The sequence below is a fragment of the Lissotriton helveticus genome, chromosome 1_1 (assembly GCF_964261635.1).
Source record: "Lissotriton helveticus chromosome 1_1, aLisHel1.1, whole genome shotgun sequence".
Lineage (NCBI taxonomy): Eukaryota > Metazoa > Chordata > Amphibia > Caudata > Salamandridae > Lissotriton > Lissotriton helveticus.
The window spans coordinates 359,775,492-359,801,328 of record NC_136057.1 but is presented as its reverse complement, the minus strand read 5'-3'; the positions used below and the strand labels follow the sequence as shown (position 1 = coordinate 359,801,328).

The following is a 25,837-nucleotide window of genomic DNA, read 5'->3' as shown; positions in this document are numbered from 1 at the left end:
GACCCACCTGCAGGCAACTCGAAAAGAGATGTAGGAATAACAAAATCCATGCAACCTTCAAAGCCGCTGTCACCGCACACAACCTCCCCCTCAAAACCACAAAGAAAACGGCCCTTCAAGAAAGAATCAACTGCAACGCACACAACAGCAAAGAACTCTTCGCCATTGTCTAGGCGTTTGCCAGACCCAGCATATAGACCACAGACATCCTACCCTCCCAAGACCTCTGCAACAAAGTCTGCATCTTCTTCCACCACAAGATCAGGCACATCTATGGCAGCGCCGGCACCCAAGACTCTCCCACCACACCCGACACCACCGCACCCGACCATGCCGCACCCCAACAGATCCTGCTCAACTGAACCCCGCTCACCACAGATGACACACTCAAGAACATGAAGATCATCCACTCCGGGAGCCCCCTTGGACTCATGCCCACACTACATCTTCCATAGGGCTGCCACCTCCATTGCCTCCGACCTTTGCCACACCATCAAGTGCTCCATTGAGACTGCCACCTTCCCCGATAACTGTAAACACACAGAGATAAATCCCCTGCTGAAGAAACCATCCGCCGACCCGACAGACCTCAAGAACTTCAGACCCATCTCACTGCTCCCCTTCCCAACTAAGGTCAACGAGAAAGCCATCAACGCCCATCCCTCCAAGTTCATTAAAGCCAACCGCGTCCTGGACATCTCCAAATCTGCTTTCTAAACAGCCACAGCACCAAGACCACCCTCCTAGCCCCTACAGATGACGTCTACACCCTCCTAAGCTGAAGCGAAATTGAAGCCCTCATCCTCCTGGTCCTCTCGGCCACCTTCAACACCGTATCCCACCCACCCTAATGACGACGCTCCATGACACCGGCATCCAAAATATGGCCCGGGACTGGATCCACCCCTTCATTACCAGTAGAACACAGCGAGTCAGACTTCCTCCGTCCTCTCAGAACCCACAAAGATCAGCTACAGAGGGCCCCTCCCTGAGCCGCACCCTCTTCAACGTCTACATGGCTCGGCTCACAGCCACTGTCAGGAACCACGGGCCCAACATCGTCTCCTATGCCGACGACACCCAGCTGATCCTCTCCCTTACCAACGAACCCACAGCCTCCAGACACAACTCTCACAGTGGGATGTAGGCCGTTGCCACCTGGATGAAAGACAGTTAACTCAAACTCAACTTGGACAAGATCAAAGTCCTCATCCTGGGACCCACCCCCTCAGCTTGGGCCTACTCATGGTGGCCCGCCGCACCGGGAGCCCTTCACCCCTATGGACCATGCACAAAATCTCTGCTTCATACTGGGCTCCTAGCTCACAATGAACTGTCAGATTAAGGCTGTATCTTCATCTTGCTTCCACATGCTTTGCCTGGTTCGTAAGACAGTCAGATGGATCCCCACCGAATCCAGAAAGAAGGTGACCCACACACTCATCAGCAGCAGACTTGACTATGACAACACATCTACGCTGGCTTCACCCAGAAACTCCTCAGGAAACTATAGATCGTTCAAAATGCCGCAGCCAGACTGGTCCTCAATCTGCCCCTCCACAGCCACATCACCAAACACCTTCGAGATCTCCACTGGCTCCCAGTCAACAAAAGGATCACTTCACACATGCCTACAAAGCCCTCCACGATGCAGGACCAGCATATCTGAACCACCGCTTCTCATTCCACATACCCACCAGACACGTCAGCTCCACTTAACTGGCCCTGGCTACCGTCCCAAGGATCCACAAGTCTAGAACCTGAGGAAGATCCTTCTCTTACCTCATTGCCAAGTCCTGTAGCACTCTACCTTACCACCTCAGGCAAATCCCAGTCGCTGACCCAATTCAGGAAGAATCTCAAGACCTGGCTGTTCGACTGCACCCCAGCGTCCATACGGATCAGCAGCCTCTCCTTCCCTTCCTCCTCAGTGCCTTGATAACATCATGGTGAGTATCTGTACTTTTACAAACCCCTGAATGATTTGATTGATTGAAGAAGAGTAGGTGCCAACCCACCGCCTGAGTCCGGGAACCACAACTGTCATACAATGACATGTCTGAATCCCACAAACTGGCACCAAAGAATACCTTCTGGGCATCTGCCAAGTAAGAGGAGGTATCAGAGACAAACTCCATAAAAGCCCCACAGAACAGAAGAATGCCGTTAGGCTAAGCAGGGCTTTCATTTTCAGCCAGTTTTGGGGTCGCTTATCTCAGTTTCATCTTATAAGTAAAGACTAGGATTTAAAGGTAATGAGGAGAGACCACATTCTGAGAAATGACACAGGTAAATTCCAAAAATATGTCTCCCATCTTTATATCTTCTACTTTTGTAGCAGCTGCCTCTTTCTTTGCTTTTTTCGGCTTCATTTCTCTTCCCTTTGCTTCCACGTCTTTCTAGCAATAAATCTCCATCTGTAACCTCATTTATTCTTTAGTCCCTTATCTTGCTGCAACTTTTTTCTATTTTCATATCTTTCCCGTCTGCTCACTTTTCCTGTTTCCGCCTTATTTAGTGGGCTGTTCCTTTGGTACCTCTTTCCCTCCTTTCGCTTCCAATCTAATGTCCACAGCTCTTCCTACTTTTTCATTCTGTTGCCATCATTGTTTTACTCCTTTGTTTGTGCCTATACTGCTTCATTGCACTTGTAGTCACCCTTCTATTTCCCCCTCTGTGTTAATATAATTTCTTCTGTGACTTCTGTTCTAATTTCAATTCTTTAATTCCTGACCATGGCAGTACCTGGAAATATCTGCATTTCCTGCCCTTCACACACTTCCATAGAAAACTTTAAAGGAACGGAGAGTTGCTCAAAGCTGCCCCTTGTGGTCAGGACAGCAGGACTAATCGGCAGGACAGGGAGTCAGTCGATTGCACAAAGGGCAGACCAATATTCTCTCTATACACTGCCATCTGTATGACCATCTGAGACACACATACCCAATGGTAGACAAGCAGCAATCCAGTCAGTGGCACCCACAACTAGGATGGCCAGATCTTTTGACTGGGTGTGAGTGTTTGATTGGTTCTGATGCTCCGTTCATCACCACCCCCTTTTGTACCACTTTTGGCCGCCATAAGTGTGGCAGGGTATGCTCAGACGTGAGTCCCTTGCTCACTTTGCCACTGGATTCAAGCAAGCCGGGCGGAAGACGGCTGGAATGCCAGAAACCTGTCCTCGGAAGCTTGTTTCCGGTCCAGTGAAGACATGGCTTGGCAGTTCGGGCTGGACTGTTCCCATGAGGCACAGGGTCAGACTGATTTGCATATAGCCATGTCTGAACTGGGGTGGCAGAGTGGGCTAAAGAACGGTGATGGATTAAACCCAGATCTTTTGACTGGGTGTGAGTGTTTGATTGATTCAGATGCTCCGTCCATCACCACCCCCTTTTGTACCGCTTTTGGCCGCCATGGGTGTGGCAGGGTATGCTCAGACGTGAGTCCCTTGCTCACTTTGCCACTGGATACAAGCAAGCCGGGCTGAAGACGGCTGGAATGCCAGAAACCGGTCCTCGGAAGCTTGTTTCTGGTCCAGGGAAGACATGGCTTGGCAGTTCGGGCTGGACTGTTCCCATGAGGCACAGGGTCAGACTGATTTGCATATAGCCATGTCTGAACTGGGGTGGCAGAGTGGACTAAAGAACGGTGATGGATTAAACCCAGATCTTTTGACTGGGTGTGAGTGTTTGATTGATTCAGATGCTCCGTCCATCACCACCCCCTTTTGTACCGATAATGTAGAGCAGGCAGCTGGATCTCAAAGAAAATACTTAACTGTTATTAGGCATCCGAGGGCATGGCAGGAGAAAGATTAAAACAGTAGTGAGGAGGAAAATGTCTTTTCCTCCAGCATTTTAATGCAGCCATAGTCGGGGTTTGGCTTATTTGGTGGGAAAGGTGGAAGAGTTTTCAAAATAACAGACCACCTTCACACCAATCAGATCTCAGCATTTCATAAGGAAGGTGGGAATCTCAAATCTTGAATCAGTTTGACACAAGGGTGTGGTCAAGTGGTGAGTAGGATTCACGTACACACACTATGTAATTAGCAGCATCCCTTCAGTCGTGGAGGACCTGATAGACTGATGGAATTATTGCTGATGGGATGTTCCATATTGCAGACTAGTTGGTAGGGGACAGAGTTTAGCCTGATATTTTGAAGAGGATAAAGTAGGGGCTAGCAGACTGAAGGGACTGGATTTTCTAAACTGCAGTGCGGAAAAGATCTAGGCTCCTAGGGAAGCCAGGATACTTCATCTGTATCAGCAAATCAATAAAGAAATTCCTTAAGAGTTTCACGGTTCTGTGAACCCTTCACATTAGGAAATGTACAAAATGATGGGTTGATTGTAAGACAATGTAGTCTATCTGCTGCCATCTTTTCTGAGAAAAATATATATCAAAATTCTTTGATAATTTTCAATGTTTATATATGTATTGCTTCTTCCCACAGACTGGCAAGGCCTTGCGGTCGATGAGAACATCCTTGATGCAATATTGCTGAACACCACTCGCATAGGCCATGGATTTGCCATCCTAAAACATCCAGAGGCATTGGAACTGTCAAGGAAGATGGCTATCCCATTAGAAGTCTGTCCAGTCTCCAACCAGGTATGGGCAGTTTAAGGGAGACAAATAAAGAGACAATACAATATGATCGGGTGAGTGGAGAGCATCTAGGTGGAAAAGATCAAAATGCTGAGCTGAAAGTCCGCTTTTCTACTTTATAAAGTGTATGATTTGGGAGCATGGGCTCCCACCGTTCAAGTTGGCCACATAAATGCTCTAGCCCCTTCCCCTGTTGTGCGACATTAGCCCTTTCCCCTCTCATGGATCCTGCCATAGGGAATCGCCGGAAGAAGGTGGTGATGAAGTACAGTTTGCAGCTTCAAGAGCAGAGACCTAAGGTGCCTATTTTGTGGGGCTACTGCTGAATGCACAGTGTGCAGCATCAGAGCCCCAGTGGTGGTGGGAACCTCTGGTGAGCCTGGAGTCAGTCCCGCTCTAGTTCCGCAGAGCTGAATGGGAACCAATACCGGTGCAGGATTACTGAAGAGCGGGAAGGTGAGCGACCTGATCTGGCATTCGTCATTTTGGAGATTGGGAGCCAGATACACTGCCTACTAGTATACTGACAGAAAACCCTCAGCCTGGGCAGATAATGATGAAGTCATAACACTTGCTGGTGGGTATGAGTGACAGAGAATGTACAGTAGGTGGGAGGGATTTCCGGACCTGGGTTGATCTACTATATGCAAATCCCAGGGCGAGTGTTAAAGTCAATGGTGTAGAGTCCGCTGATTTTTTTCAATCCCGCTGCTCCCCCTGCTCTTTGCACTGGTTTAGAACCACTGGCGTGTATAATTAGAGCTAATGCAGACATAAAGGGGTTTCAAGATACCAAGGGGCGGATGATAGACGAGCGGATCTCTCTTTATGCGGACGATACCCTGCTATACGTATCTAGCCAGGATACAATGCTGCCTCTCATATTCCGCCACTTAATAGCTTCAAGAGAGCATATGACCTGTATTCAATTTGTGTCCTTCTATTCTGATAGCACTCACATTTAATGAAAATCTATGTATCTTAATTACTTCCAAACCAAACCGAAATCAAAAACTCATATGTTTCTCAGATATAATTTTATAGTAAATTTATGTGAATCATGTATTCAAAAGGTATAAGCAAATGCTCCCACAGATAAACACTATACAATTACATTAAAAATAAATGACATAAAGTGAATTCAAAGCAATGTATCTACTTATCACAACACCATATATAAAAGACACATCAACATAAATTCAGAAAGACACATTTAGACAAAAGTGTGAAATATTGCTGAGTACGTATCAACCCAGTGTAAAATAAATCATGTTAATCTGTATCAATCTGGGTTATCATTTGCACTTGATATTTAGCGTTGATGTTTCGACCCCTGTAAATATTGCGAAAATGTGCTCGTCTGTGGGGGGGGTCTTCCTCAGGACTAAAAAGAATCTGTGTATGGCTTTCTAAGAAGTTCCACCCTGAATTTCTTATGACAGCACGACAGCTTGTTCAAAATGGATGACCTTTATCAGACGTTAGTCCTCATAATCTGTAGTTGAAATTGATCCAAGACACAGGCCTGCCTATGTATCTCCAGCGCTCAGGGTTCAGGGAACAAATCTTCTTTAAATCCACATTCTGTTTTAATGGGCCATCTGCCTCCAAAAAACGGTTACACATGAGGAGCCAAGGCTATTTTCTTGCCTTTGAAACCTCTTCGGCCTCTAGATATCTAGCAATCCCGGAATTCGGATGGCATATCTAGAGGCCGGAGAGGTTTCAAAGGCAACTAAATAGCGCCTGTTTTTTTGGAGGATATATGCATGTATATTATTACCCACCATCGTCTACGGGTATTTATCTTTGTTTTCTATGAGTATTTGTCTACAAAACTGCTACCTACTCAGATTCAAGCTTGTGATTCTATGAAAGATCCAATACTGGAGAAGAGAAGAGTTACTTACCTGTAACTATGGTTCTCCATTATTGGTATCTGTCATTGAGTCACTTCGAATCCACCCTCCTCCCTGAAGGGGCTTCCCTTATTTCCTCAAGTATATAGTTTCACACTTGTGCTTGAAAATCTGTGAAACTCAGTCTCTCTAGGGAGTGTTCTACAGGGTGCTGTTGCCATATTGGTGGTGTTTTAAGTTTGGTCCTTTTTTTTACAAAAGAAGGTGGATAGGCTATTGCAGTGACTGTTCATTGCATTTTATGCTAGATAGTATTATCTACTACTTTTATAATGATACAGTGGGACTTCCACTACAATGATGGTGATGATTCAAGCATGTGAATCTATGAAAGATACCAATGCTGGAGAACCGTAGTTACAGGTAAGTAGCTAATTTTCAACTTTGAGAATTCCAATGCGGCCCATTGTTTGAATTAATGAAAAATAAATACATTATCATGAAAATAAAATACAACTGTCCTGCTGATCTCTCTCCAAATCCGTTCCATTGGTAAAGAAAAAAAATCTCTTTTTCTTCTTGGAATCTCCAAATTTCCTAATCGAGGAGTGGGTGTATCTGGCAGACTGGGGCCAACTCACTTCCTCTGTAATCTGCCCACCACATTTTCGGGTAGTTTTTGGGGGCAACCCCAGGCTTTATATACTGCAATCTCCTTTCCCATACAGTTGTCCATTCCCTTTTCCACCCGAGTGAGGGGGTCACCTAATTCCATCCCCTGGTTATGTCGCAATTAGTCGGCGTCAGTCTCAAGCTAAGCAAAGAAAATGTATATTTTTTCCACCTACATCCTCCATAAGGTGACGAAGGGCCAACCTCAGGTTTCCCAGAATGTGCCAGGACAGGACCCTACCCGGACATGTGACCCATCCCCCCTGCCAGAATCCCTCCAACTCCGGGCAGCTCCATACTGTGTGAATGCCCCCAGCACCGCAACGGGGACATGTGGGAAAGGCATTCACCCCCAGTCTCTAGAGCCAGTGACATGTAAGGTACCCCCTTTGAATGTACTTAAATAGGGTCAGCTGGAGCCGTGCCACTATGGCTGCTCCTCTTGGAGAACCCAGAATCCCGACAGTCTTCAATCTCCAAGTAACTCAGGTTTCAGGTTTCATACGTCTTTATTTCGATTAATACATCATAAAAGACAATTTGTACAATAAAATTGATGGGATACAAAATGAATAAAACATCATATTTACCTAAAACATTTCATCATTAAAAAACGATTAAACAATTTATTAAAGACCCAATGTATGAAAGCCCTAATAACATTTTTATCAATCAACTGGCTGCAGATGTCTGCAGGTGTCTGGCTCGGATGATCCATGCCCACGCCAAATACTTGGCCACACCTATTACCACCATCTCTGAAGTAATAGTACGTAGCGCCCACAAAGCTTCAGAGCTCCCTTTAATTTTCATTTTGGAACAAATAGGCCTAATCTATTTGGTTCTAGGGGCATGATAAGCTGGACATGCAAAGACAAAGTGACCCACACTCTCCCTTTGGTCAACACACCAGGGGCAGAGCTCATTAGAATGACCAGACCAATTTTTACTAAAAGATCTTACTGGCAGGGACCCAACTCGAAACTGATGGTATAGTTTTTTATCTAGAGTTTTTGTAACAACATCCCAATAATTCTCCAGAAGAGGGTCTAGTTTATGGGCCAGAAATCTGCCTGTCAAGCTGGTAACATCAGATTGCGCAATGGATGGAAGTTTAGCAGATGCCCAGTAGAGTGCTTTGAAGGCTTGCTTTGACGAGAATATAGTGGACCCCGGAGAAACCCACAGGTCGTTAAGACCCATGTCCTCCAAAATTGATTTCACCTCACGTAGCCAAGGAATGTTACTAGAACCCAGTACTGATCTCACATCCAACAATTCGCTTGCGAAGAGACTTAAATCCGGTGACGTCCAGATCCGTCTCCACAGCGCCACTAGCCGATAACGCGCCATCTCGTTAATCGGTATGCAGCTCATGTCCGCCAAGAGTGGTTTGATTGGTGTAGATTGCGGGAGACCTACCAAATTCCGCAAGAATTTGTTTTGTACTTTTACCAGTGGCGAAAGGTCCTTGTAACCCCATAGGTCAGCCCCGTACAAAATAGCAGAACTAATCTTGGCCTCATAAATCCTAAGTGCTGGTTTAACCCGTTTAGTTAATGACAATTTTTGTTCCTGAATTAAACAGCCCGTGAGGCTTGCAAATTTTAGGCGGAGCACGTCAATCTGGGGTTTCCAGCGGAGGCGATAATCTATTGTCACTCCAAAGTAAGTCATAGGCTCGACTTGTTCAAGACTTGCACCATTCAACGTAACAAAACTTTTAATGGGACGATTTTTGGTTAAGACCATAAATTTGGTCTTGCTCACATTTATTTGCAGATCGTTTAACTTGCAAAACTCCTCGAACCTATTTATAGTGGTTTGCAACCCTCTGCGTGTCTTTGAGAGGAGTAAAGTATCATCTGCAAAGATGAGCATTGGGAATTTGGTCCCACCTAAGCATGGTGCATCCGTAGAGGTTTCGGCAAAAAACTTCACCACCTGATCAATAAACAATAAGAAAAGGGTTGGTGCCAAAACGCACCCTTGACGGACACCTCGTGTTACAGGAAAACTGTCCGTCACCTGCCCCTGGCCTCCCCACCTTACCATGGCAAAATTGCCCTAGTGTAATCTGACCACAAGATCTAATAGGTCTAACGGTAATCCCAGGTTTCTCAAGACTACCCACAACTTGGCTCTTGGCACAAGATCAAAGGCCGACCTCAGATCTATAAAGGCGGCGTAGATGTGTCCACCGCCCATCAGCACCACCTTCCAGTATATCAGAGTAAATCTGAATACCTGATCGATGGTGCTGATGCCTGATCTGAAGCCCGCCTGTAATGGGGAGAGAATGTTTTCCATCTCCATCCATCCCTGAACTCTCGCAAGGACCATCCTGGCAAAGATTTTTTGTAGTGAATCGATTAAGCTGATGGGGCGGTAATTTCCTGGTGCAGAACGATCCCCTTTTTTTAAAATTGGGAGAATTTCCGCCCCTTTCCAGGACTCTGGGATCCTTGCTCCTTTGGTTATTGCATTAGCAATCAGGGTTATATAGGGAACCCAGAGTTGGAGATTTGTTTTAAAAAGGTCTGCCGGAATAGAATCCATCCCTGGCGCTTTCGCCGATTGGACCAAGCTGAGAGCAGACTCAGTATCAAGGGTTGTAAAAATCAACGAGTGACTATGATTAAGGTGAATAGGTGTCTGCATCCCTTGCCCATTAAGAAGTTGCAAATTAGGGTCCTTAAACTGTCCTGAGTAAAATTCCACCCAGTCTTCCACAGACACATGGTTTGCTGGAGTTTGGGAGTCGGGGTTCCTGCCCCATTTCACGATTTCCCAGAATTTAGCCTGATTCGGGGATAAACATGCCTCAAAGAGATTGGACCAATTGCACTCGTCCCACTCCCTCTTCGCCTCCCACTGGAGTTTTTTTATACGTTTTGCGTGCCATTTTAATATCACTGGTAACCCGTGATTTAATAGCTTTGATTAAATTGCTATGTCCTACCCTACAGTTCTTATTGTACCATTTTTTCCAGGAACCCATTGCCATCTCTTTCCCTTGTTTGTTAGGAAGAGTCAGCAGGGCCGTGAGTTTGATGAAACACTGTTCATGGAGATCGCCAATCTGAGAAGCAGCATCCAAAATGGATGATACATTCAACATGGCACTCAATGTCATCGGAACTTCCTTTGATATGCCATCTAACAAAGTGGCATCCTTCACGGCCCTGCACCATTTTACCCTTCTTCTATCATTGGTCAGGACGGCCTCGGCCGTTATGCATGAGGCTAATTGGGGCCTAATCAGATTGCATGGGAGCTTAAGGCTTATGACCAATGGGTGGTGGTCGCTTTCTGGGCGAACCACAACTTCCATATCGACCAGGAGTGACCAGTATTCCATTTTAATCAGGATATAATCTAGTCTACTTTTGCTAACCCCATTATCAAAAGTGAGGCAGTCAACCTTGTCGGATGGTGAGCGCCCGTTTGCCGCTCTCAGACCCCACTCCAAACACAACCCTGACCAGTGAAGTGCGGCCTCGGTCCCCTTCTTGATTTTATTCAGGGCCAACTTCGGGATATTCCACACTGCATCTTCCTCGGACCCCAAGTCCTCCTCTTCGCTGAACAGGGGTTCAAAGGTACAGTTTAGGTCCCCTGCTACGAGGATTAATTTATCTCTCCCAATTAAATCAAGGTAGGAGTCCAGTTCGTTAACAACAACCGGACAGCGCCCACCAGGGCAACCTCGGGCATAGATATTAATAACTACTATGTCCTGATGGTTTTTCTTTCGTAATTTAATTCCCAAGAGATCTGGGTTGTCCACTACAATTTCAGTTGGATTATAATCAATAGACTGTCTAACCCAAATCACTATACCCCAAGAAGCTCTGACTTTAGGGGGGATCGCAGGTTTATAAAAATTTAAAAAACCTACCCGATATATTGGATCAGGGACCCAACTCTCTTGAAAAATTAAAATGTCGAAGGTATCGATAAAGTCTGTCCAATCCTCAGAGCCCACACGCCCTTTTAGCCCTGCGATGTTCCATGAGGCCATTTTAAGCGGCGTACCCTGACTAACGGGTGCAACAAGATCCGAAACACACTGATCTGGACATATATTCCTACCTATGCTCGGGGGACAAGCAACCGGCCGGATACCGTTTACATGACTTACTAAGGCTGTAACTGACCCCTTCTCCATATTTACTCCCTCCAGGCTTGCTACCACATTGTCTACTCCATCATCCCTGCTGCCATAAATCTCACATTCACTCCCTCCGTCACATACGGAATGGAGTCAATCGATACCCTCCAAACCAGATAAAGGTTCAAAGCGATTAAACAAGCAAGGGTAGAAAGGGGAATGTGGGAACCCTGCCTATTGGGATCTACCAACAAAGCTGTTCGGCATCAAAGAGTTGGCAACTGGCACACTATATCTTTTGGGATAAAAATAGCCAAGACCCAGGGACTGCACATCACCCACCCTCTCAAACCTTGCATCTCTACGAATATAGTCGACCACCCAAGGATCTCTAAAGTTTATGATAATACAATCCCCTTCTAGATCATTTACACAATGTCCCACCCAATCAACTCTTCTCACATTCAGTATATCAGTAACAGAGGACGGTGGAAGGGGACGATTTTTGTTTAGCCAAAAAACAACTTTGTTTTTAAGGTCCCCATAAGATTCAATTTGACCCTCCCTGCAGGGTGAGACTCCTGTTAAAACAATTGTATATGGGGTAGCTTCGATGGGTAGGTCTGTGCGAGGGGGTCCCCGTTTATTAGCCTTCAATGGTGGAGGGACTGAATTAGAGATTACACTCCCCACCGCTCGTGAATTTGTTTTAGAATTCATAGAAGGGATAGAGCCACCCCTCACATGGTCCTGGGAACAAATTGTGGGTGTTGGTATGGAGTTACTTTGTGGGGCCGGGGGATTGGATTTAAAACTGGCCTTCTTGGGTTTTAAGACCTGTAGGCATGGTGCCGGTGCAGGGGTGATGACATTATGAGGGTTGCCGACTCCAGAACCCATACTAGCAAGATTATTTATAGCTGGGCGAGTAGTAGCTGACTTACCAGGAGCTATGACGGACTGCTTGCTGCTAGCAGCTGCTCCCTGAGTTTTGGGCTTAATAGTACTAATAGTATTAGACAAAACCATTTGGTCATTAGCTAGGCTTTTTAACAAACCAGTGTTAGTATTAACAAGGTTCTCAAGGATGTCCAATTTTGAGTGCATAAGTCTAGTTATTTCCAATAGGGGCAGCATAAGTGTTTTAAATAGTACTTCCATTTTACCAAGTAGTACCTCAACGCCACTACAACTCGCGGGATATGGGTCAGAAGAACCAGATTGGACTTGCGAGGTGGGTAAGAGATCCCTATCAAACAAAGAAGACTGTGAGCAAGTATAGGCTTCTGAAATAATTGGGGCTGGGGAGAGCCAATTATTTTGGGTATTTTTGAGATACCTCCCTTCTGACAATCCTTACTTCGATTTCTTCGTTTCCTTTTACCGGGTGGATTCGTAGGCGAATCCCCGAGTGACGAGGAATCTAGTTGGGATTGGCTAACCAAGTGTACACTCCCCCCCCCCCCTCCACACTCCTAGATGGCTCGCTAGAACTCGTATCACTGTCGGAGGGGATCAAAGACAGACCCTCCGCCTCGCAGTGTATATCCACCGAGACCGGAACCAAGGATGGAATAGTGTCTAGTGCCGTAACTTTAGGACTAGGTGCCATGGCAAGGGGCCCTAACGAAGAGCGTTTCCCACTAATCAGATCAAGTGAGAGCCTTTTTTCCGCAAAAGCTATCTCCTTCTCCAGGATTCCTGTGGCCTTAGTAATAAAGGCATCCAAGGGGCCAGTAACCACCCCCTTGGTAGTCTGTAATTGGACAGAGCGTTCCTTCCCGGACCGTAAAGGCATGATGACAACAACTAGTGAAAAAAATACAAAAGGGAAACAGAAACTTAATAAGTCCACAATTACTCCCTTAATATGAGGAAAGAGCCAGGGGGGTGGCCCAACCCAACGTCGCCCGACCACGGACGGCCTCTGACGGCCCGCCCTTTGCCCGGGCTTAGCCCCGAGCTCGGTCCCGCGCGCGCGTAAGGGTTGCTCCTATTGAAGGGTGAGAGACTAGAAGGGGGTGGAGCGAAGGGGCGGAGCGAGAGGAGAACCCAGGTGCGGCCGATTAGCTGGTACTTGGCCCCCAGGTCCTTGCAGTCCCGCTGCACGCCCGTGCAAAGATCCTCTCAGCGTGGTCCCAAAGTCCGTGTAGAAACCGGCAATGTCCCTGGTCTCTTTGGCGGCAGGCAAACGGCGTCTCTAGCCTCAAGTAACTCATGTCAGCCTCCCATGCTGCGAGTAGGACTCCAAAAGTATCTGGTTGGTTAGAAATTAGGGTCTGGTAGATCTTGGCAATTTTATGGTCACCCAGGTCTCCCATGATGATAACATGCAGTTTGTATTTGATGTTTGGCTCAATCTGCTGAGATCTGTTATTGATACTGACAAAACTTGAATAAAAAGGTTTTTAAAAAGTGTACGTTGTAAAATAAATCACTTTATCTCATTGGACATACCTAGAAATTGAATGTGTCCACACAAATGACCAAATAAGCAATGGGCCATGTTGCTTTCTTGGAATAAGTGGCTTGTGCACTGAATCTTGACATCACTGCGTTTGCGATTCATTCAGCTGATCTGCTTCACTGGGATTTTCATAACTGATCAGGATTTGCTCATGGTGTAGGTTCGGGTCTTGAAGACTCCCATCTAATCTTTTTCTGCTATACAATTATTGTCTTGCAGGGACAGTGGATCCTGTGCCTTTGATGCACATCAACCATGTTTGTTTATAGTGTCTTTCTAGAACAGTGTTTGTGGATCTTCTGTTTCTCATCTGGGGTGGATTGTTCCTGATCTAGGTTCTGATGGAAACATGCTATCTGCGGTTCTTGTTTCCCTGTTGCTTTGTAACAAGTAATTGCTAGCCTTCCTTATTCCCCCAATACCGCCATGTTGATTGATGTATCATCTTGCGTCTTTGGGGACATGTAATGCATCTCATCCATGTTACCTGTAACAGCTTCTCTCCAGTGACAGACTAGAAGGAAGTGCCACTTGGCTTCATTGGTTGATGCTGGCTTTTGTTAAGTAGTGCATTTTTTTTCTGTAGTGGACCGCCAAACCTGGCTGTCTCTTGCTGCATGCAATCATGGATCCTGATCTGGTCCAGTTGTACAGTGTACGGACAAGAGGGTGGGTGCAAGATGGCCCAGTCCTGCTTATGGGGTGTGCCTTAAATAACCCTGACTAGCCTCATCAGGGTCTGTCTAGGGACAAGGAGTAGCCTTAAAGGTTTTGTTACATACCGATGATGCATCTTGACTTCTATCCATTGTATACCCTCGATCTTAAAATTGTGTCTCTTTCCCTAAAATTCACTTACTAAAAGCTTTCAGAAAATGAGAGGGCATAAATGCCTTGATTCGATAAGCTCCGCATTTTTGCCCTATGTTTGTGCTGAAAAAAACACAGTTGATGGACAAAATGTAGAACAATGTCATACATTCACCCCAGTACAAGGATCTGGGCCTAAATCCATCGTTTTTTTGCACTCCACACCACCCTGGGTGAGACACTGGCTATATGCAAATCAGCTCTGACCCTGTGCCTCAAGGGAACAGTACAGTCCGAACTACCAAGCCTTGTCTTTCCCAGACCGGAATCAAGCATCCAAGGACCGGTTTCTGGCTATCAGCCTTCAGCAGCCTGGATAGCTTGACTCCAGTGGTGTGGAGAGCCTGGGACTCACGTCTGAGCATACCCAGCCCACTCGAGGTGAAAATTGCAAAAAACACAGTTGATGGACAAAATGTAGAACAATGTCATATGTTTGTGCTGTGGCATCTGTGTGGTGAGCATCTGTAAAAAAAGAAAAGAAAAAAAAAAAGATGTATGCTCTCCTCTTGACAGGTGCTGATGCTGGTATCGGATATGAGGAACCACCCAGCTTCAGGTCTCATGGCTAGCGGGCATCCTCTTGTGATCAGCTCTGATGATCCATCCCTATTTGGAGCCAAAGGATTGTCGTACGATTTCTATGAAGTCTTCATGGGCATTGGAGGGATGAAGAGCGACCTGAAAACCTTAAAGCAACTGGCCTTAAACTCTCTTCAGTAAGTATCATTCTCTCCATTTAACTGACTAGGTGCCCATTGGGATTTAGTTTGTTACTTGGGGATATTGGGCCTCAGTTACAGTTTTGCGGAGCAGTAGCCTTGATATAAACCTGCAAGCCATAAAAGATGTTGTGGCTAAAAGCCACCAGCATTTACCCTTTAGATGGTCCACCCAGGCATGGTGGGCCTGGTAAGCAAATATTAATTATTCCTCCAACATGCAGAGGGAACAGAGGTGTAGCTTCAGAAGTGGTGTTTGGGGTGTGACGTCTCCCGAATAAATTAATTCTTGGCATTGTAGTTGGGTCTGCGGGGACAGAGTCAGAACTGCAATGTCTGTGGCAGTTTTCTTCCAAGAATAAAGGACAAAACAGTGTATTTTGATGTAAAACAGGAGAAAGGGGCTAGATATGTACCTGACGGCTGAATTTCAAAACATGAAACCAGATACCCGGGAATTAATACCTGCTTCCCTGCTTGTTTACATTGTCTGATCCCAGGCAAACATTTGCACATATGAGAACACTTCTAAATACTTCAGCTCAGGATGTGCACTGTACAACCACCTGTTCTGTTTGATTTAAAAGACTAAAATGTTGTTCATCTATAAAAAAGAATCTAGGCCACGTTTAAGGTTTACTTGACTACTGACTTGCCTCTTACAGCCTGATTCATCAAGCCGAATTGCGCTCGCAAAGGGCCAGATTCTGAGATTCTGAGAATCTGGCCCTTTGCGAGCGCAATTTTTGCATTTGGGATTCATCATCCCAAATGCAAAAATCGGTAATTGCTAATTCGCTAAATTGCGAGGAATTACATTTAAGGAATCTCTATTTGAGATTCCTTAAATGCAATTCATGAAGCATTTTAAAATTGCGAAAATGCAATTTTGGGCCGCTATTTACCGAGAGGTCAGACCTCTCGGTGAATAGCAAAAACTTAGAAAAATGCTTTTAAAAGCATTTTTCTAAGTTGGATGTTGCACACACACATGTCCTTTGGACATGTGTGTGCGCAACACCTGTTTCAATTTGCATTTAAGGGGTGCTACAGGGTGTCCTTTGGACACCCCTGGCACCCTTTAAATCGCTATCTTATTTGCGATTAGCTCATTGCTAATCGCAAATAAGGAATACTCCCCATTCGTTCCTATGGGCCTTTTGGCCCATAGGAATGAATGGGGAGTTATTCCTTATTTGCGATTAGCAATTTGCTACTCGCAAATAAGGAATGTGTAGGAATCGCTATTTATTTAGCAATTCCTACATGAATACCGTTTTGCGAGTCCTTAATAGCGATTCGCTATGAATCGCTATTAGGGGCTCGCAAAACGGCCCGTTGATGAATAAGGCTGTTAGTTCACTAATAGCATTGTGATTGGGGGATGAGCCATAATAAATGTTTCCAAGTTCATGTTTAAAAACTTTTAATAAATATCTGTCAATGCAATGATAACATTTGATATACTAAAGTGAAACAATTCCGCGTGTTGAAGAAATATATTTTTGTAATTTACAACAGACTGTATCATATTACAAAATTTTTAATCGCATATACATGCCAAACGTTTTCATGGCTTGGCTCATTCATGCACTCTTAAACCGAGCCTGATCGTTGGCTCTGGCTTGGCTGCCCTAATAATTTGCTGTTACTTTCATCTGTGTACAGCTCTGTGGCGCCGCGGCCAGGGTGACTGACGCTGGAATCTGGGGATCAGGGTTCGATCCCCGGCTCCGGCGGCAGGTTAGCCCAGCACCATGTGACTCTGGGCAATAGCTTGCTTAATCTTCCCGACGGCCCCCAGCGCCTAGAGACCCTTACGGGTGATTGTGCGCTTTACAAATGTGGATTATTATTATTATTACTACAAAGGGCCTTCGCTCGATAAAACGATTTGTAAAAGGCGATGATGGAAACTTTAACCCTCCTTACATTAACAGATTTGGCAACTCCCCTTTCAAGGCTTCTTGTAGCAGCAGCGAAAAAGAGTGTGTACAGAGAAAATACATTTAAATCAAGTGATCCCAGTGCAGGGAATCCAGGCCATTGTGTTGTACATAACCATAGTCATGAGTGATCAGGGATAACTACCAGGCCAGGGCGGGCTGGAAAGGGTGTAACTTCTGGGGTTGTGACACCCCCAAATGCATTCTTGGCTTGGTAGTTGGGTTTGGCGGCCCTGAGTTGGGTTTGCTATGTCTGTGTGGGTTTGTCTCGTCATTATCATTTTACTAAGGGATTTTAACTTGTTCATTTTTGGAATGGAAACTTAAATATATATATATATATATATAGTCACTGGTTTACCAAAAATAGGCAAGCTGCACCCATAGCAGTACTCCTTGAATAGGTGCAAATTGACTGCTCTTTGAAATTCACAAACATTGGCAGTAGTAGGCTTACAAAGCTGTGCCAGTCAGAGGTATCAAGGCATGCTACTGGCAATCAAGCACCCAAGAGGTGATGGGATGAATGCTTGAAAATAGTCTGACCGGTGGCAATTTCTGTGAGTAGTATTCCCCCTCATTGTTTTTCGCACACTGTACCACTTTAAACAGAGGGCCACCTGATGCAGAATTGTACTGACCCTGTTCGTTATGAATACTGTCAATCTCAAACCTTGGTCAGCTCACCCCTCCACCTTGCAGATTACCAATTTATTTTAGCTGGGAAATTTGAGATTCACATTCCAGAATCTTACTGGCTAAGCTACGCCTCTGAGGGGAAAACACCCTGCATTTTATGACCATTCATTCAGAAATCCCGCCAGAGCAGAGGACGTCTTTAAAGGCAGTGGCCAGTCTGTCTCAGGATGGACAGAAGTTAGATCTCAGATCCCTGCCAGGGTCCAAATGGCCCGGCTTCATAAGTCTCTACTTTGCAGACCATACCTAAAATGATCCTCCCTATGCCACACTAGAGCCAACAAGTATCATTTTGAGTTGTTTAGAAGAAATGTTTACTGTCATCAGTCTTATTACCTGTCATCCCTTTTGCTTGTTTTATTAATGTTCTCATCAGTCTGATTACTTGTCGTCAGTTTTGCCAGTTATATTAGCTTGTTGTTCATGGCTGTTTATAATCACTATTTATTAACACTTTATAGTTTTAAGTGTCCAATTTTTTTTTTTTTAAGTACAGCAGGCTGTCATCTGTATCACAGGTCACTTGAATTCCCTACCTCTGTCATCGAGGTTAAAAATGGCATGTGATGCCACCTCTGTGATTTTGTTCAGATGAATCTACTGTTAAGCAGCTATGTCTACAGAAACCTTTCCCCCACCCACTTGTAATGGAATACTCTGGAATAACACCACACCCTCCCCAACCCCCCCCCCCACCCCATCATCAGTGTACCTCCACTGCTGTTCAAAGTTTTCAGTTGCAGAAAGAAAGGTGACTGTTTCCAAAATTGTTTCCTGTATGACACCACAGTATCGAATTTGGGTCATTAATTATCGTTCCCCCTAAACCCTACCTGTCGAACTCTATTGGTTTCCTATAGATCACATATTCCAAGAAGACTATGCTCAGCTTTACCCTGACAGAATATTCTTACAGGGAAAGGAGCAAACCGGTGTGACACAAATCCATTACATATAACAATGTTTGCCAAAGTCCAAAAATGTAGCAAGCAACTAATTTCTATTTGCGACTCACTGAATTCGTAGTGGGTACATGGGAAGACAATCCCTACGAGTTGCAAAAATGGTGCAATATGAATTTGCTTGCATTCAATAAATACTCACTTTGGTGAACGGTCATTATAGTGATATGTCAGATTTCTTAACCTTTCATTCCAGGGAGCACTTTATTTCAGGGTACAGTTCCCTTAAACGTGCACACCTTTTTTAGCACACATTTCACTTGGGTAAACAGATTCAGTGTACAGTTGATTTCAGTTTGTACTTCGGTTTGCCCTATGAACATATTCTAGATTTGCTTGTTAGGCAGTATTCCACAGCAAAAAATTCAAAACACAGAAGCAACACAGTTTCTACACCATCAGCACGGGAGCTCCTAACACCAGCACTTCACATCCTTTATCCGCTCCCTGCAGCTAGATGCTCCATCTTAATAGTGCTCTCCGTTGCATACAAGGCAATCCATTACAGGGGCTCTGCTTCTTCCAAGTGACACTCGTAACATACTCTATGCACTAGACTGGCTGTAAGCTTGTCCTTTATTCTCCACAGAACTAATCTACCACACAATAAACTGTATGGGCTCACAGAGACGTTTTAAGGCAGGGGCAAAGTGGGCTCTGGCCCAGGGCCCCAGCCTTTCAGAGGGCCCCTGATAGAGCCAGCTCTGTTCTGCAGAGTCTTTCCCTGATCATCTTGAATATTTCTTAAACAGATTATTTTAAAAAGTTTTCCTTTCATTATTTTTAATTTGGAGGATGTGTGAGGGTCTATTACAGACATTTTGCAGAACAATTGTGTGTTTGTTTCAAGTAAAATGCCTAAAAAAAGTTCCTTTTAGATCAAAACAGGGCCTGACATATGAGAAATGAGAGGGTGTGACAGAGATTATTTGCAGTAATATTAGTGAGCTGCTGCTAAAATCGAAAATACACACCACTATCCCTGAATATTAGATATACACACATTTAGAATTTGGACCAATGTCCTATGCACTGTCAGTGACCAGGCGAATGAGGGCACAAGAGAGCTGAAACTGGATCATATATTCAAAGCTGTTCTGAACAGAGCCCCCCCTAAATACGTTTGGCCCAGGGCCCCGCAAATCCTTAAGATGTCCCTGTGGGCTCACTGTGGACTCTGGACCATAATCACCAAAAGAACCCTCACCTATTCTTCCTGCATGATGGTAAACACAACCACATCTCTCACCCTACTTCTTTCATGATTGCAGCACCGCGAGAAGAGTATTCTGCTACTGTTCATGCACAATGCCAGAATATTTCTTATATAGGCTACTCTCACAAATCCCACTCTTAAGATCAGACACAGTTTAATCATTCCCAAGCTTTCTACCTCACTCCTCTTTGCATCATGAGATGCATTAGCACAACCACAGATGGCAAGATAAAGGTAGCATCTGGCATCCCATACAACATCAAAACACTGCACACATTAGCCTACACTTTAATCCAACATCCTTCCAACAAAGCATGATCTGTGGTGTAGCATGCCCCCATCTACTGAATGAATTTCAGCGCCTCGTGAAGGGTAGTACTACTACGCGGAATTCCACAAAGTTGAACAAAAACGCTGTGAATCCCACAACTTCGCTCCGTCTGACTTCCAATTAATAAAACAGAGACCTCATATACTTTTGGTAAAATAACAAGTACCTCTGTCTGTACATGCTAAAATGCATATAGTCATTTCACAAAAGTGAAAATGAAAATTTAGCAAGCAGTGAGAGAGGTGATGATTTTTGGATCCTCCCTAACCTAGGGAGAGAACCAAGCAGATGCCTTTAAAACAAAGAGCACGTCTTGCTGAACGATTTGGTGGTGGTCCTATCCTCTTAGGACCACCCTAAGCACAGTTATGGGCAAAAATACAATCCCAACCAAAGGCCCTGCAAAGCATTATGGGTAGGGCTGGGCGTAGTTTGCGAAGTAGTGCTACGCGAAGCTACGCAAAGTGCACTTCCCACTACGCGAGCTATGCGTAGTACCCTGTTCGCACTGTGCAAGATGCCGTTTTCAATGATTTCACAGTGCGGACAAGCATCCGGCACTGTGCAATCATTGAAAACGGCGTCTTGCACAGTGCAAGCTGTAGTTTTCTGCCACTCGAGTAGATTTTTACTCGAGCGGCAGCTTTCTCAACGCGGACTGGTAGTTTCTCATCGCGGTCGCGAGCATACGCGACCACTCGCAATCAGAAACCTAACCTCCCTGCATTGAGAATCTCGCCGGGAGGTTTATTTTCCACCCTCGCGATTGGCAACTTGATGTTGCTGATCGCGAACGAGGAAAAAGTCTCGCCTGGATGTCATTTTTCTTTCTTGTGGTCGCCAACTTGACGTTGAGGACCGCGAGCAAGCAAAAAATTACCGCTACGCGTGTTTGCACTGTGCTACGTGCAGTTCGCGTAGTGCGAAGTAGCGCAAACTACGCAAGCTTTGCGTAGTGCTTTGCCCAGGGTTAATTATGGGACGAGATTAGCAGTGGGCAGTGAATATTATAGTATCCAATATCAAAATAATTCTACAAAGAGCTGCAGTTCAACTAGTCGTTACTAGGTGTCCCTCACGAGTCAAATGCAAAAGCATTGAAATTATTACATCAAGCTGCAGTTCCACTAGTCGTTACTAGATGTCCCTCACGAGTCAAAGGCCAAAGAATTGAAACCCTTTCATGAAGCTGCAGTTCCACTAGTCGTTACTAGGTGTCCCTCATGAGTCAAATGCTTTTGCATTTGACTCATGAGCGACACCTAGCAACAACTAGTTGAACTGCAGCTCTTTGTAGAATTTATAGTATTAGCTCTCAGCTCAGCCGGAGAGCTGCTGCCCCTTGAGGAATGTTTTGATATTGGATACTATAATATTCACTGCCCACTGCTAATCTCGTGCCATAATGCTTTGCAGGGCCTTTGGTTGGGATTGTATTTTTGTCCATAACTGAGGATGGGACCACCACTGAATCGTTCAGCATGATGTGCTCTTTGTGTTCAAGAAATCTGCTTGGTCCTCCCCCTAGGTTGGGGGACCTCAAAATCATCACCTCTCTCATTGCCCAATATTTTTAATTTTCAAAGTGCACTTTTGTGAATTGGTTAAATGCTTTTAAGGATGTAAAGTTGCTTTATCAAAGCATTTGTGGGTGCAGTTTAGTAGCGGACTAGCGGAACGGAGTTTTCGCCTGAATTCCGTGTTTTAATGGAATGTGTAGTTAACAAATCTCCGCAAATGCGGAGCAGAGTTCATTGCCCAGGGTTAATACGCATCTTTACCATACCATACTGTACAGTACAAGTAAATGAATAGCTGAGATTGCAAATACTCTTTAGCCATTGAAACCCGCCTTTAAACTTCACCATCTAATTGATCCTTATTTTTTTATTTCAAGTCATTTTATTGAGAGAGAAAAGGTGAACACATGACAAATAGAAAATATAATAAAACATAGTTATACAAATTGCACTAATAATTATAGTAGCAATAGCAATAAAATAATGATTATAATAATAAAGACAGATCAATATTATTATTATTATTAATAATAATAATAATAATAATAATAGGTTTTGCTCAAGCACCAGGCGGCCATTCACAGCGAATTGTAACAATATGTAGGACGACACATGACGCATCTTTCCATGGAGTCAGTAAGTTTGGCTCTCTCCAGGACATGAGCTAGAATTTGTGTGTTGTCACTAGATAGTCTGTTTTTTAAGAATCCAACTTGTGAGGGGAGGATCAGTTTGGGTAAAAAAAATGTAAGTCATTTGGCAAGGATCATAGCATAGATTTTGCAGTAAAAATTGATTAAAGATATCGGTCTATCATTTTTTAGTATGGTCGGGACTTTCCCCTCTTTGGAGATTACTGCTACGATGGCCTCTGCTGGTGCTCCATTGACTTGGCCAGAGTTACTAAATTTGCGGTATAAATTTAATAGTGGGGGGCTATTACCGATGAAAAACATTTGTAGAACTTTGCATTAAACCCATCGGGTCCCAGGGCTTTCCCAATTTTAAGAGCCTTAATTTATTTTTTGATCTGTAAAGCTGTTATCGGGCAACTCATTTCTGCTTTTTCTTGTTCTGACAGGTCGGGGAGTTTGCACTTGTTTAGGTAGTCAAGCGTTTTAGTGCTATCTAGGTTCTGTTTTTTGCTATATAGAGTGCTATAAAATTCCTTACAAATGTCTGCAATTTTATCAGGCTCGGAGTGAGCTCAACCTGCCTGGTCTGTTAAGTTCTTGATTGTGTTATTCTGTAGTTTAAACAATAAGTAAGAGGCGAGGCTTTTCCCTGCCTTGTTAGACTCACATAGCTTGGAACTTTTTTGTTTGCTTAACCATACCTCTGCTCTGTCACAGACTATCTTGTTATATTCGTATTTCTTTTTCACTATTTCATTTAAAACTGAGATTTCCCTTGTTATGATATGTTTCTCCTCTAGCATGGCAATTTCCCGTTCTAATTTTTCAGGGCTACTATTGAGGTCCCTATTCATTGCTGTTCTCATTTTTATGATTTCCCCTCTGATGGTGGTCTTTAGAGCCTCCCAGCGTATTAGGTCTGATGTATCACCCTTTTTGTTGATCTGTAGATAGTCTTTTATGGCGCATTTAATGGCTTGTCTGTGTGATTCTCTTTCTAATACCTCATTGTTGAGCGTTCAGAGTTTATTTTTTGGCAGGTTTCAGTTCAGATAAGGATAAAGTGATACATGAATGATTGGACTCTCGGTTCAATTGAAGTTTCTTCCCTTCTAGTACTAGCATTCCCAGAAATAAATAGGTAGTCAATGCGTGAGTAAGAATTGTGTGGCGTTGAATAGAAAGTGTAGTCCCTTCCTGTGGGATTTTGTAGCCTCCAGGTATCTATCAGATTGAAGCGAGCACAAAGGTTAAGGAGGGCTTTATGAAATTTGTTGGGGCGAAAAGGACAGCGGGAGTCCCTGTCCAACGTTGGGTCTAGGGGTAAGTTGAAATCGCCGGCCATTATGTGCATTGCTGTATCTAGGATAGTGTGAAGGTGTTTGCTAAGTCTGGGTCGTCTTTGTTTGGGGCATAGATGTTAGTGCAGTAAAATCCTATTTTATCCTTTGACATTTTTATTGAAATCCACCTCCCATCAGTGTCTGATGTGCTAGACAGTATGTCAATGTTAGATTTCTTAGCCACTAGGGTTAGTACTCCATTCTTCTTCCCTAGAACATCAGAGCCAGCGACCTTGCTGTACAATTTGTTTCTAAGTGAGTTAAATTGTTTTGAGTCGATCTTCGTCTCCTGAAGTAAAATAATATTGCCTTTTTGTTTATGAAGGTAGTCAAGTATCTTCTTTCGTTTTATTGGATGGTTTATGCCTTTTACATTCAGTGAGACTATCTTGATGTTACTATGCGCCAAGGCACCTGTAATACTTGGCAGTGTCATAGGTGTCGTGAGTAAGTCATGTTCAATATGTGTGTGCTGTCAGTCTTTTGGGGGTTCTTGGGTGACCTTCGACGTAGTTGAATAGAAATTATAGACCCATATAGTGTGTGCCCCAGAGGTAAAGAACAGGGTTGTGTTAAGTTTTTTCGCTTTTTGTACCTTATGGTCGCACCTCTGAATGACATGATGTGATAAGACGCAAACGTGGGATGCACACACAAAGATATAACTCTTCTAAAGCATATTCTGCATTTGTAACCGCACAAGGTGCACCAATCCATACCAGATTGTTATTATAAGCATTGTCTTTGGGTGAGCAAAGAAGGTATTTGTATAAAAAATAACCACAAAAGCATATTTCACTTACATAGCTATTCTTCCTCAAATTGTCGTCTCTACACTGTAAGAAGAGCGCCCTACGGGGCTCACTGGAGAACGCTTCATTTAAAAAGGTCGGCCTGGCGCTTGAGCAAAGAAAACTATAATACGTAACCTGAATAAGATAGCAAACAATGAAAAGCAAAGCAAGAAAAACACAAACCAAACCCCTACCCCAACCCACCCTCGCCCCAAATCCTCCCACCCCACCCAGAAGGTACGTAGCAGGCATGGTGACAGGGGAGGATAGCTCCCCTCCCATGGTAGCCGATTAGGATGATTTGGACCATAGTATTGTTTACTAGAATGAGTTTTAAACTTTAGTAACTGAAACTGGATGCTGGATGTTGAGTGTCGTTAAAATTTAGATCGTTGCATGGAACATTGTACCGCATGATGTAAGTGATGTGTCACAGGATATGTATATTGCTAATTAGCAGTATCACAGTATTATAGTATTGCAGTATTACAGTAGTACAGCATTACAGTACTACAGTTACTTAGTAACATCATTTAGTAACCTAGTAATATGACACCTCATGAGCGGTTTAACACCTTATGAGGCAAATATTTGGCGTTACCCAGCATTTTGAATATTTATTTTGAATATGAATATTATTCAGTTGAACTTAACCTTAACAGAACAGACCACAGTACAATAGATTATTGTAGCAGTTATATAAACTGTATAACACGTTATGAAGCAGGTTTTGGGAGTTACCAAATATTTGAATATCTCATGAGAAACATTTTAATGGATGTGTACTTGGTTGAATCTTATTGTTACCAGTCTATCTGTTTACCTAATTACTTGAATACAGGAACCGAACACAGCTACAGTAGGATAGAAAAATATTAGACAACAGAGTATTAAGCCAGATTATGGTGCGCCTGTTCCTGTATTGGTAGACCCTGAGGTTGCTGTGTCCATCGAGGGGTCATCTGGGCAATCGAGGAATCTTTTTAGTTGTAGAGGGTCAGTGAAAAAGTGTGGGGACCCTTGAATTACTACTCGGAATCTTGTTGGTCCTGCAAACCCAAATTGAAAATTCATAG

At 44.1% G+C, this 25,837-nt stretch overlaps 1 protein-coding gene across 8 annotated transcripts in view; it reads left to right on the top strand.

Moving 5' to 3' along the window:
• The window catches only part of LOC144808497 (adenosine deaminase 2-like), a 405,785-nt gene that overhangs the window by 361,335 nt on the left and 18,613 nt on the right, over nucleotides 1-25,837 (top strand). For 7 of the 8 annotated variants that reach the window (XM_078673640.1, XM_078673641.1, XM_078673637.1 and 4 more), the window contains 2 exons: nucleotides 4,457-4,614; nucleotides 15,110-15,312. In XM_078673640.1, coding sequence (XP_078529766.1) covers nucleotides 4,457-4,614; nucleotides 15,110-15,312 — 361 coding nt within the window. Of the gene's footprint in view, nucleotides 1-4,456; nucleotides 4,615-15,109; nucleotides 15,317-25,837 lie in introns of those variants that run through there. The other variant, XM_078673644.1, reaches the window with a different exon arrangement.